Source organism: Nipponia nippon, unplaced genomic scaffold, assembly GCF_047370975.1.
Source record: "Nipponia nippon isolate SJK-2023a ecotype South Korea unplaced genomic scaffold, ASM4737097v1 scaffold_12, whole genome shotgun sequence".
NCBI classification, from domain to species: Eukaryota; Metazoa; Chordata; class Aves; order Pelecaniformes; family Threskiornithidae; genus Nipponia; species Nipponia nippon.
The window spans coordinates 6,369,360-6,381,430 of NW_028262313.1; the positions used below are offsets into that span (position 1 = coordinate 6,369,360).

The window sequence follows — 12,071 nt, forward strand, 5'->3', positions numbered from 1 at the left end:
TTGAAGGATACGATGCCTTAATCTTGCTTTATACACATTAGTGTGCTTGTCAGTCCAAGCAAGTTAGCAACTACTAAGTCATAAAATGGATTTTTAAGAAGATAGTTGGATATTTTACCGTACCTTATTAAATCTGTTTCTGGTTGAGTATGTAATTTAGACAATTTGGACGTCTAAGCTGCTGATAGAAGCAATTAAATGCCAATAGCCCAATTTTAAGTTTAATTTAGGTCCTTAATTTAGATGCACTTCAGTGCTTCACTTTTCATCATAATCTTTGGACATTTAAGTAAATTAATTTCACCCACAAATGTTGCAAGTTTGTCCATGAAGAAACGTAGATTTTTTTTTAAAAAATCAATTATTTCTCCTTTTTTTTTGTACTTGAAAATGGAGGGAGGAGGAATAGATTTATTTTCACTTTCCAAATTTGCTTTCCTGGTGCAAATGTCCATGGAAAAGACTCTGTCAGGTTACTGGGATGGAGCCTGTATCAAGGTGTGTATTTGTATATCACCAGCTACAAAAGTCATTATTCTGCCCTTTTTGGATCATTCTAGTATTGCAACAAATAAATGAAAAGTAAACATCCTAAAGCACTAATCAAACTATTGTAGGGCTTAAAATCGAAGTCAGACAACTGTAACAAGTACTTTTTTTTACTACTGTAGTGAGGATGCTTATGAGAGATAACATTTCAGACTTCATTATTGCAGACTGGTTAGCAAGTGTGTATTCTTCACAGATGGGAACAGACAGTAGTGACAATAAAGGACTCTTAGAGATATCAGCTGCACAGCGTGGATCATGCACCCGGTGGACTAACAAGTATTGTGTAGCGATTTTCTTCTTTTGCCTGTTCTGCAGTGAAGACAGTCCCACTCTTCCCTGTTCACTTAGTTTGTAGGTTCTGTTTTCTCATTGTCATGTGGGGATTTTATGAGGTAATACAGTGTTAATGACTAGAGAGAAACACCCCTCCTGGACTAAGCATGTACGTTAATGCTTTATTGAATTTGAATGTGTCATAATCAGCATGCCTTCCAATTGATTAAATACCTCCTGTGCTCTCCAGTAGTAAACACAGTGCTTTATGCTCAGAATCACTCAATTTCCTGAACTTTCCATTCTCTCCGTTTTAGATGGCTTGACAGACTGTGTAGACCCTGACTGTTGTCAGCAAAGCAATTGTTACGCAAGTCCTCTCTGCCAGGGTTCGCCTGATCCCCTTGACCTTATTCAGCACAGCCAACCGCCTTTCTCTCAGCATCCTCCAAGGCTCTTTTATGATCGAATCAGATTCCTTATTGGGAAGGAAAGCACTCATGTAATCCCAGGAGATGTCTCATTTGAGAGCAGGTGAGTTTTCTTTTAGACAAAATGAATATTGAGAACTGCAATGAAATTATTTAACCAGGAAAAAAAGCAGTGATACCTGCATAGCTGAGAATTCTTCACTGGTGATAAAAAGTACTTAAAAGGTTAGCAAAGATTTAAGTCCCAACAGCTGAGGATCGTGTTTATCAGATTCTCATTACTGCCTATCTAGTTCATAAAAGCGTCACAGCAACAAACTCTACTACTCTTGTTAACAAGATTTTGACTGTTGTGGAAGGTAAGCTATCTTGTACTTGTAAAATAAGTGGGGGGAAGTTCAGCCCTATATGCTGGAGATACGTATAATGGCAGGAAGCAGAAGGATGAGTTGGATTCATACGTATTGTATTCAGTCACCTTTCTGCCCAACAGAACTTGACTGGTATTTACATTGTAATAAATTTAACATGTGTCACTTACATATAATCTGGCTACCTAATTGACAAACTTTTTTGGTTTTACTACATGTTGATAGACCAGGGTGGAGTTTACCATTTTGTACTGTGGGTCACTCTCAAGCTGTCATGCAAACAGTAGTGATCTCTGACTGAGACTGGCTTGCCCTTTAACAGGAAAAGACTGTGCAAGAGGAAAGGGCGCTTACTTGCTCAGAAAACATGGTAACACATATTTTCTTGAACATTTGGAATATAGGGGCACATAAGTTTTTATGCTGTAGTTCACCTGGGAAGCTATAACTTACATGCTGACAAAGAGATCCACAAATCATCCACATCACCTAACTGTTACCCTGTCAACTAGGCCTATGAATTAGATAAACCATGTACCAGTAATAAGGGCATAACAATTTTTTTATTTTCACGGTACAGTACATAGCACTTAGGTTACAACCTCGACTTCATTCCATAGCTGTGCACAAATTCAGTGCACTTTCTCTTTGTAACTTATTAATTTTTAATAAAGTAAATATGTAAACAGTCTTTATTGATCTGAAATACCTGAACATTTAATCACTATTAATAATGTAACAGGATGTTATAAATATGTAGAACGATAGGGCATGAAAATGAGCTCCATGAAAAGCACCCACCTGCCAATGGCGGGGTCCCTCGGAGTGCATCTCACTGAGGAACAGTGCCGCTGCAGCTGGTGCAAGGTCCTTGGCTGGCTGTACGCGCAGCAGAGCAGACTGCAGCTTAAACCAAAAGTCACCAGTGAAAGATTTTCCTCATCAAAATGCCTTGCAGTGTGGTGTTTTCAGAGAGGAGGTGAGCACTCAAGTCGCCTGTACAGTGTTCTGTGACACTGCAAATGTTAGCAGCCAGATTGCACGTAATCCCATCAATGTGCTTTTATAGATATAAGGAACTGATCTTTTAAAGCTATCATTGATGGGATTTAACTTGGATTTAAAAGCTTTTTCTGAGTATTTCATTTCCTTACCCTGATATCTGCCATGCCTTTGAAGAACGAAGAGCAGCGAAGGCCTGTGTGTTAGCAGCAGCCCACCCTCACCGTGGTTTGGTGCTTTATACCACTAAGGAATACAACTTGTACTTGCATCGGTGCATTGTTCACACCCCAGATATCATTTCCTCCCACTGCAGAGAAATTACTAGTTAGTTTGGTGAGAAGATCATTGGAATTCAGATGAGGCTGGCTGTATCTTTGGAATCAGGGCAGTGCCTGGAGACTTGTGCTGTGCCGTGTCTCCTGGGTTTTGTCAACAGTAATCTGCAATGTACTGGGCACCCCGAGGAGTTCATCAGTCCCCACTTTGCTTGATCCTCAAGTCTTCCAGGCGGTTGAAAAATTGCTCATCCATAAGTCAAATATTATTAAAAACTGCCAGAATTTTCCTCAAGGATGACAGATAAGCAGAGTCTCTGAAGGAAGCAATAGCTTAGCTGTCCTGCCTGTGTTCAGAAATCTTCCTCTGACATTGTCAATCTGAGTGTCATCTAGCGTCTGTTCTTCTCCTGGGAATTAAGATTACTGAAAAAAATATAGAAAGACAACTGTTACTACAGTAAAAAAAAATCAGAAATCTGTGATCCTGCCTATCTGGTACAGACCAAAGAATGCTTGGGGGTTTTTAATCTCCTTTTGGCTTTTGCTGAAAAGGTTGTCTCCAGGCAGTTGATATTAACTCCTGGCTGCCTGCAATGCCACTTATTTTATAGCACTGGTGGTTCAACAAGAAATGTTGGAAGGATTGAATGAAATAGTGGCATTCATTTATTTTGGAGCACTGGCATCCATTCCCACAGGTGCTCAAATTCTGCAAAACCCTGTCTGGCTTTTTTTTTTTTTTTTCTTCTTTGCAAGAAGTCTCTGAGATTAAGGAGGATTAAGGAAGAAACATCTACCCAGTGTTTTCAGTCTTCCGGTTCAAATGACATTGTGCAGTGTTCTACTGTACCATAGGTCAGTGGAACTCCGATATGGGTGACGTTTGTATGAATCTCACTGTAGATAAAACCAAAGTGATGTTGAATAGATTTGAGAAAGCTATCAAAAAATGGTGAAGATTATCTCTGCCCTTCAGACTGAAAGTGTTTGGTCTCTGCCATGTTCTGGCATTTTCAACATCATCTGAAATACTAAAATTAGTTGTTCTCACAACAGCTGGGACATTATCCTTTTGCATTTGCATCTTAGACTTTAGCTTAGATCTAATTTTTAAACATTTGGCTTCTACAATGCAGTCAGGGTGTTGCATTGAGCCATGGCTAGATACTACACCAAAATTAATGTTAAGGAGCTAAATGTTTTCAAAACATATTTTGCTTTTTATTATGTCAAAGCTATGTCATTTGTACTGGGCTTTTACAAATTCCTAACTTAAACTGTGACATGCTGAAAGGCAGATTAGACACATTCTGAATAAATGGAAATGTACTTGCTTACATCAGGAGTGGTTTTGACCTACTGCATGTGGCAGGGTGTAGCACATTATAATGTTTTTATCAACTTCTGTTCTCAGGAAGGTTTTTAGCTTGTTTCTTTGCTGAGTATTTTTAATGCATGCTGCTGGCAAGCTATTTGACTCACTGCAAATTGCCTACAAAAAGGGTCCAGTGTATGGTAGTGAATTAATTACCCTTCAAAGGCTGCTTACAGCAACATTGTCAGCAGGAAGAAATGAATGTACCTTACTAGCCTTCAGCTTAATTTCTCTGATTGAAGATTTTAATCAGAAATGTAATACAGTAAATGACATCTTCTGGTAATGTGACACTTGCGAATTCACAAGTTGTTTGACAGAGTTCCACATCTGAGCCTAATGTCTCAGCCTAAGGTGCTCAGAGAATATTGGCAACTTAACACACAAAACAAAAGCAAAAAAATAGCAGATAAGTAGCAGTAGAGCAAGGCAGAATGGTGGTGGAATAATAAAATGCTTTACAAGTAGTGAAAGAATGCATCTAGAATTTTAAACTTCTATTTATATTTTAAATTAGAGATGTCAGACAAACTGCCTGACGGCAGAGAGCTGAAACCGGCAGAGCTGAGATCCTCAGTTACACGTGGAATGACCCATGAAGCACTGACAGAGAAATCCTACTTCTTTTAGGACACCTGCCACCCGTGGGAATCTCTGCTTTCTCGCAGAAAGCCAACTGCTCCCTCTGGAGTTGCAGATTTAGTACGGCTTGCCAGGGGACTAGAAACATTTTTAATGCATTTGAAAACACTTAAGGCAGCTTATCAGGGACATGTTCCCTCCCAGCTCCTCCAAATTAGAAAAGACATTTCTGCACTTACTTTCAAGTTAAAACAACTTGGACAGCCTTAGTCCAAGATTATGCAATCGTTGCAAGTAGGTGACTGTTGGACAGGTACTATGAGTTATTAGCTCCCAAGAGAAAGAAAAGCAGGCCAGTCACAAGTGTGTGGAATAAATCTTAGAGGCTGAGAGTAGAAGAGGGACATACAGCACATTGAGGAGGCATAACGATCTTTAGAGGTTTCTCTGTTAAGAAAAGCAGTGAGTGGTAGCAAGGTCCACAGCTCATCTGGAAAGAGGGTGAATGCTGAAGCAAGGAAGCGTGAAGTGGTAGTTGAGTATGAAGTGACATCACTGCAGGGAACATGCTCTAAAGCTCTGGTAAGGAAAGGAATTAAGTGAGGTCTTCTGCAAGCAGCAAAGCTGCAGGGAACTTGCACGCCAGCATGCCTCCGGGCACGGTGGTCCGCTTTTTGAGCTGTCAGGGCATTGGGAAAGGAGGGAGAACCTGCTGCAAAGTGGGGGATTGCTTGTTACCTCCCCGAGCCTTTGAGATTAGTGCTGGCCATAAAGTAACTGAAAAATATTCTCATGCCTGCAGTAAATGCAAAAATTAAAACTAATTCTGATCAAACACTTAGTCAGAGATTTAGTAGGTGCTGGTAATTCAAGAAGAGGCCAGAGAGTAGAAGAGTCTTCAACTTAGAGTAGGTAATAAAAAGACAGTAAATAATGAGAACAAATGTAGCAACACACAGGCGGGCTTAGAACATTTAAAACCTAAAAGATTGCAAAGACAGTTCAGTACAGATAAATGAAGAATAATGAGGTTTATGAGTCTTTATCGCATACTGTAAATGTGTGTGGCTTGTAAAATATGACGAATAAAAAAGGAGCAAGAAAGTTGAAAGATAAGTCTCTTAATATTATTTATGAATAATGAGAAGTAAAGCGAATGAGTAGAGGAAAGAAAGACTATATATGAAATAATGAAGACTTTGATGAGTTGTTATCGCACAAATCTGTGTGCTTGATAAAATATGAGGACAGCGTAGAGTCAGAAGACAGGTCTGTGTGGAATGAACAAACAGGAGTACCAGAATAACGTACTGAATAATGATGACTCTTAGGGGGTCTCTCTCTTAGATCAATGTGTGTGGTAAATATATGGAGGTCACTAATAAAGGGATTAGAAAAGGAAAGGCAGGTCTGTTGATGTTAGAAATATGAGAAAACAATAGAAACCAGTAGTTTCTGCTCTAACAAATCAAAGAGTAATTGAACCTGGCTGTTCTGTTGAGTGACTCTTGTGAGTCTGTTGAGACACACAAGAGCTTGATTGCCTTCAATGGAGCAGCGGGTTTTGCCCACAAATAGGGCCACAACCAACTTAGTTATTGTAGAAAACAAAAAGGTGGTAAATCAGAACTCTGTTTTGCATACTGGCAGTAACGCAGCCTCTCCCGTTCCTCTGGGATTTATCAGCATCTTTGCTGAAAATCAGCATCTTTCGATGTCCTGGGAGCATGGAATTCATCGTATTAGCAACTGTGGTGAATGGCATGCTTGCAAAGGGGTTAATTTTTACCAGCTGCATTTTCTCAGGTCATAGTCAGGCGGGTTTGATGATATCATAATGATAAATTAATGCCCTGTCAAGTGGCTTTGGAGAATGGGCTCTTATGACACAAGTCAGAATTTTCAGAAATTTATGGTCGCAAATTCGTGTGTATGATTTCATTGGATCATGATCAACTAATCTCTCAAGAGATATTTTTTAAATTCATATATAGACTCCTAAATAACTTTCATCTGAGGAGCTATTACGTTTTTCCATTAGATTACATATTCACTGTGCAAAGGTAGGATGTGTCTGTTGAGGTCTACCATGAACTTTCAAATTGAGAGAGAAACATAACCATGTCTAAATTTATGCTTATTGTTTATATTGAGTAATTAATGCCAGTTACCTTTAAAGTATTCTATTGGTTTTGACCCTAAATGCCTTAACATTATCAAAAGACTTCTGCATACACTGTTCACTTCATTATGTGAAACCACAGTTCCAGGAAATACGTGCAATTGTATCATTAGATCCCAAGACCTGGATCCGTTCAGCCAGCGGAGGCATGCTAATGTAGCGTACCTGACGGCACGGGGCAAAATACTGAAAGGTGTTGCAGTGGACTGTAGCTGTGTAAACCCTTAGAAAAGCCCACTAGGTCCTAATCTGCACCATGAGGGTATTTTACATCTTATTCCTCCTCCTTGATGAGACTTGTCTCCTTTACATCTTCCAATACATAAAAGGCTAAAGCTAAGAAAAAGAGTAATTTCTTCACCATTTCTGTGGCTGGGGTGAAAGTAATGGTCTTAAAGGGCAGCAGTGAAGATTCAAATTAGACAGTAGGATAAACTTGCCATGAGTAAAGCACTCATACAGAAGCATTGGAATGGGTTACTTGGTGAGGTTATAGAGTTAGACAAGCATCTGTCTGGAGTAATGTAGGTATAGTTGATCTTACCTGAGGCAAAGGAAAGGACAAGCTAAAGTCTTGTATTTCCTTTCAGCTCTCATTTTCTATGATTCTGTGATCCTGTTAGCCTCCGATTAGACCCACTTAGTAATGAGTTCACTTTCCTGTCCGTTGACTTTGATGCGTTCTGCTGTGCTGCCATATTCCAACCTCTCTACTGGAATGGGAGGACTTTTATGCTGGAAAGTGGGTGCAAGTCCAACACATCCCAGAGGGAATTTAAAAGGGCATATCATATGATGGGAGATTGAGAAAAATGTATGTTACACTTGATTAGGTGCTCCCTGAATTTACCTATATAACTTTCTGAAGTTCGGTGAAGACCATGTGTCTCACTACTGCCTTATCGGATTAGTTCAGCTTTTTTCTAATAGACAGCGATGCCCTATTCTTAGCAGCAGAGAATGAGGTTTCATTCTCCCCTTTCACAAATCATCACCCCCTAGAGCTGCAGCAAGCTAAATCGCACTATCAGTGAAACCTTTGCAGTGCTATTCAATGGCAGAACAAATGGTATCCTGAAATATAGCGGGAAATGGAAATATATTCTCAATACACCATGAAGAGTCTGTGTGTCGTCTTCATGAGATAATGGTTTTTCAAATCAATCTGTTGGACTTGTTTAAATTTTCATACAAAATCAACAGTCACAATGGTATCAGAATAGTTCTGTCTGTCTGGGCCAGTTTCTGAAATCAACACCCTTCTCACCCTCCTGATGTTCTCACGTGTTGTCTTGTACGCTTTTTGTTACAGACGGGCATGTGTCATTCGAGGCCAGGTGGTAGCAATAGACGGAACGCCTTTGGTTGGAGTGAACGTCAGTTTTCTGCACCACAATGAGTATGGATACACCATCAGTCGACAAGATGGAAGGTCAGACTTTTCACTGGTTTAGATTTGCGTAGTTAGGGCCATCTACCACCTTCTATTCATGTACAAACTTTTCATAGACGTCACTGTTCATAGTGTGGATTGAGGATGGCATCTGGCCCTCTGCTCTGGGAGCACATTTAGTTAGAGCTGTCTGTGGTAAAGAGACCAAAGAAGAAAGAGAAGAAGAAAAAACCTGAACAGCAACAAGATTACAGTGGCATTCAAACACCTGGAGTCAAAATGTGACAGTACTGCTGTAACAGCACCTTCTTGACATTTAAATATTTTCACTAGTCAGGTTTTCCAGAGAATTCCTTGTCTTCCCTTTTTTTTTTTTTTTTCTGTTGTTAACTGTGAATCTTCCAAGTAGTTTATTGAGGTGTCAATGAAGTTAACTCCTTCAGTTGATCACCTGAGCCACACAAGTAAAAGTGAGGACAGACTCTTTCCAGAGCCAAAATGGTTCAATTGCTGTTCCACAGCCACTCCTGAACAATGCTGGCTTCCCTCTCTTCCCCAGTCTTGTACAGCTGAGTTCATGCTCTATATTGCACTCTAGGGTTGGCCAACCATTTGCGGTAGGGTCATGATTTGCTCCTGAACTTGAATTAAGCTGCTAAGGGCAGTTTAAGATTTCATATTCCTTGGCTGTGTTGTGAATGACAAGAAATCAGAAGCTATCTTTCAACAGGGAAAGAGGGTAATTTGTCACTGTTTCCACAATTTTTTTTTTTTTGTTTGGCTTTGTCAGTTTATAAAAGTAAGGCGCATGCATATTTATTTTACCTTAGTTTATTGACTTTCAAATCACACTACTGAGAGTTAGTAATTATCATTTCCTCTTTACGCTAGCCTGGATAAAGTTGTTGCATTAAAATATGCTACCTGTATTTCGCTGTGAATGTAATCGGTGTCATTTGGGAAATGTGATGAGATATGCATAATTAAGTCTGACTTCTTATCATAGTTTGTTACCATCAAAAGCCTCCATAATAGATGCATTCAATAATACAGAGAGTGAAGTATCTATTTACATATTACCTTGTGTTGCCTGACTATGGATGTCAGAAACTCAGGAAATTGAGACTGTATATCGTGCCTTCCATGTCCCACTGTTTTGCAGCCCAGATGTGCCAAAGGTTCTTCACAATAGCTCCCAGAGGATCACCTGCCTTACGTACAAGAGCTGATTCAGTTCTCAGTGCAATTAATCAGCATCTTTCCCAAAAAATTTCATATCCTGCACAGAGGGGTCTCTTGCTCAGTGTACTCAACCTTTTCCTCCTGCTACTTTTATAGAAAGGGAAAATGATATGTTAATAGAGAAAAGGCCTAACAGGCTTTAAGACTTCTTATTCGGCATGCTGTGCCTGCATAGATTATGAGTAGCATCCCTTTTCTGGGCTGGGAATTTCTTTTCATATAAACCAAAGTAACTGGGTCCACACTGTTGTTACAGATGACTCGTTGGTATCGATTCTAGTTGATAAATAGAGGGGAGATAGGTCAAGTAACAGTGAAGTACTGTACCCTCTTATCGATGCATACAGGGAGAAAGCACAGAGAAGTAAAGCTTCTTCATGAATACCAAGGTGACGCCGGGAAGGTATACTTGAATGATTTCACGTAGTAAATTGAGGGCTGTAATGAGCAACATAAAGTTTTTGTTTGTGATGCATTGAAAGTTGTGGTAATGTGATGATAAAACAAAAAGAAACAAAGCATTTTGTTTTCTCTTTTCCAGTTTTGACCTTGTGGCTGTTGGAGGCATCTCTGTCACTCTAGTTTTTGACAGATCTCCTTTCATATCTGAAAAAAGGACACTTTGGTTGCCTTGGAATAGATTTATTATCGTAGACAAAGTTGTAATGCAAAGAACAGAGTCAGACACACCATCTTGTGACATCAGTAGTTTTATCAGTCCAAATCCGATTGTACTCCCTTCACCCTTGACAGCATTTGGAGGCTCCTGTCCCGAAAGAGGAACCGTTATTCCAGAGCTACAGGTAATGAAAAGACTTTCAAGTTAACGATTTGTTCAGTTGCAGAACAAGTTCTAGACAATTTTAGAAGATGATACCGAATAGTGAGCAATTAACTATGATGTTATTCACTTGTCAGAATGACACCAATGCATATGTCTTTAATACTGTTTCACAAGATGCTTTTCTCTTTTTTTCTTTCTTTATTTTTTGTTAATATTTTACATGCTTTATTTCTTACCTCCAAGTAGAAGAAAGTGAGGAGTCCTAACATGATTTATTATTGATATCCTGATTTATTTATAGTGGTGCACAAAACCATTCCGAGGTTACAGATAAGCAGTACAACTTCTCCATACATCAATGTGAGACGTGACCCAAGATGCTTTGAAGACTCCTAGGGATGTTTCATCCGTTCACACCTTCTAGTTCTTTATGATGGCATCTCCAGCTATATTTTAGCTTCTTGGGTTTTATTACTTTCTTTCCAAGGTAGACCAATTTTAACATGATCTTTAGGATTGTTTTTATTTAAACGTCTTTTTTCTTGACACTCCCTTAAGTGTTTAGAAGCAATTTCAAATTAACCTTGTATTTAACTGTTCTTTTATTTGGGACTTAAAAGAGGTTGTATGAGTCGAACACCCAACAAAATACAACTGCACAGGTTTCAGATCATGTTAACCCCCATAATTTTTAGTATGTTGTTTGAGCAGTTAGAGTTCAAGCAGTAAGACCTCTTTTGGCTTCTCTTTTAATTTCACTCAGCAAGCCTGGAAGATATTTTGGAGGCTACCAGTAGACATAAATATTTCTGACCTTTTCTTTTTTTCTCTCATAGAAGTGTTGCCACTGATTAAGGGCCTTTCTTCTACATGTAGGAGACCTCTGATTGAACTCAATTATGTCTAAACATCTCCATAACGATTAAAAACGTTATCATGTTTCAGCCAGTTGATGGTCATCGTATTGCTTCACAGAACATACTAAGTGAAACTAATGAACATAAATTAAGAATAACTGATGCACACTAGTAAGAAAAAAATGGGTCACATTACTCCACATGAGGTATTCCTGGGTCTTCTTGAAACAGCAAGGTACCCAAAGATGCAGTCTAATCGGAGAAAAACTGCCCCAGTCCTTTTGTTGTCATTGGAGGGTCCTTAGAGTGTTAACTTTCATTGTACAGTACTAGGAAACGAACAAAAAGTAACCCAGAATAATAGGAGAAGGAGATATATTAGCATGTATTAATGCATGAATATTTCTTCCTGCTTTTCTATTAAAAAATGAGAAGAGATGTCAGATGTATGACAGAGGGGGCAGCTGGGATGTCAGCAGGAAAGAAGGGGAACACTGCAAATCAGGAACAATAAAGGGAGCAGGATTTCCCTGGCAGCGCTACATTTCATATGTCGAAACGACAAGTGCTGGCAGGCCTCCAGCTGTACTGCAGCAATCCTATGACAGTGATACTGTTGCAATGTGTAAATAAAATTGTTTTGAAAGTGATCTATTGTTAAACAAGAAAAATTTCAAAACTGGGGAATATAAACAAAACAGTTTGTATTTTTCCAAGCTTGACGAATTTAACGTTGTGACAGGTTG

General features: G+C 39.2%; 1 protein-coding gene across 6 annotated transcripts in view; it reads left to right on the top strand.

Annotated features, from left to right (window-relative positions):
• TENM1 (teneurin transmembrane protein 1) overlaps nt 1-12,071 on the top strand; it is a 634,570-nt gene that overhangs the window by 544,511 nt on the left and 77,988 nt on the right. For all 6 annotated transcript variants that reach the window (XM_087748549.1, XM_087748548.1, XM_087748550.1 and 3 more), the window contains 3 exons: nt 1,143-1,359; nt 8,362-8,481; nt 10,226-10,487. In XM_087748549.1, coding sequence (XP_087604675.1) covers nt 1,143-1,359; nt 8,362-8,481; nt 10,226-10,487 — 599 coding nt within the window. The remainder of the gene's footprint in view (nt 1-1,142; nt 1,360-8,361; nt 8,482-10,225; nt 10,488-12,071) is intronic.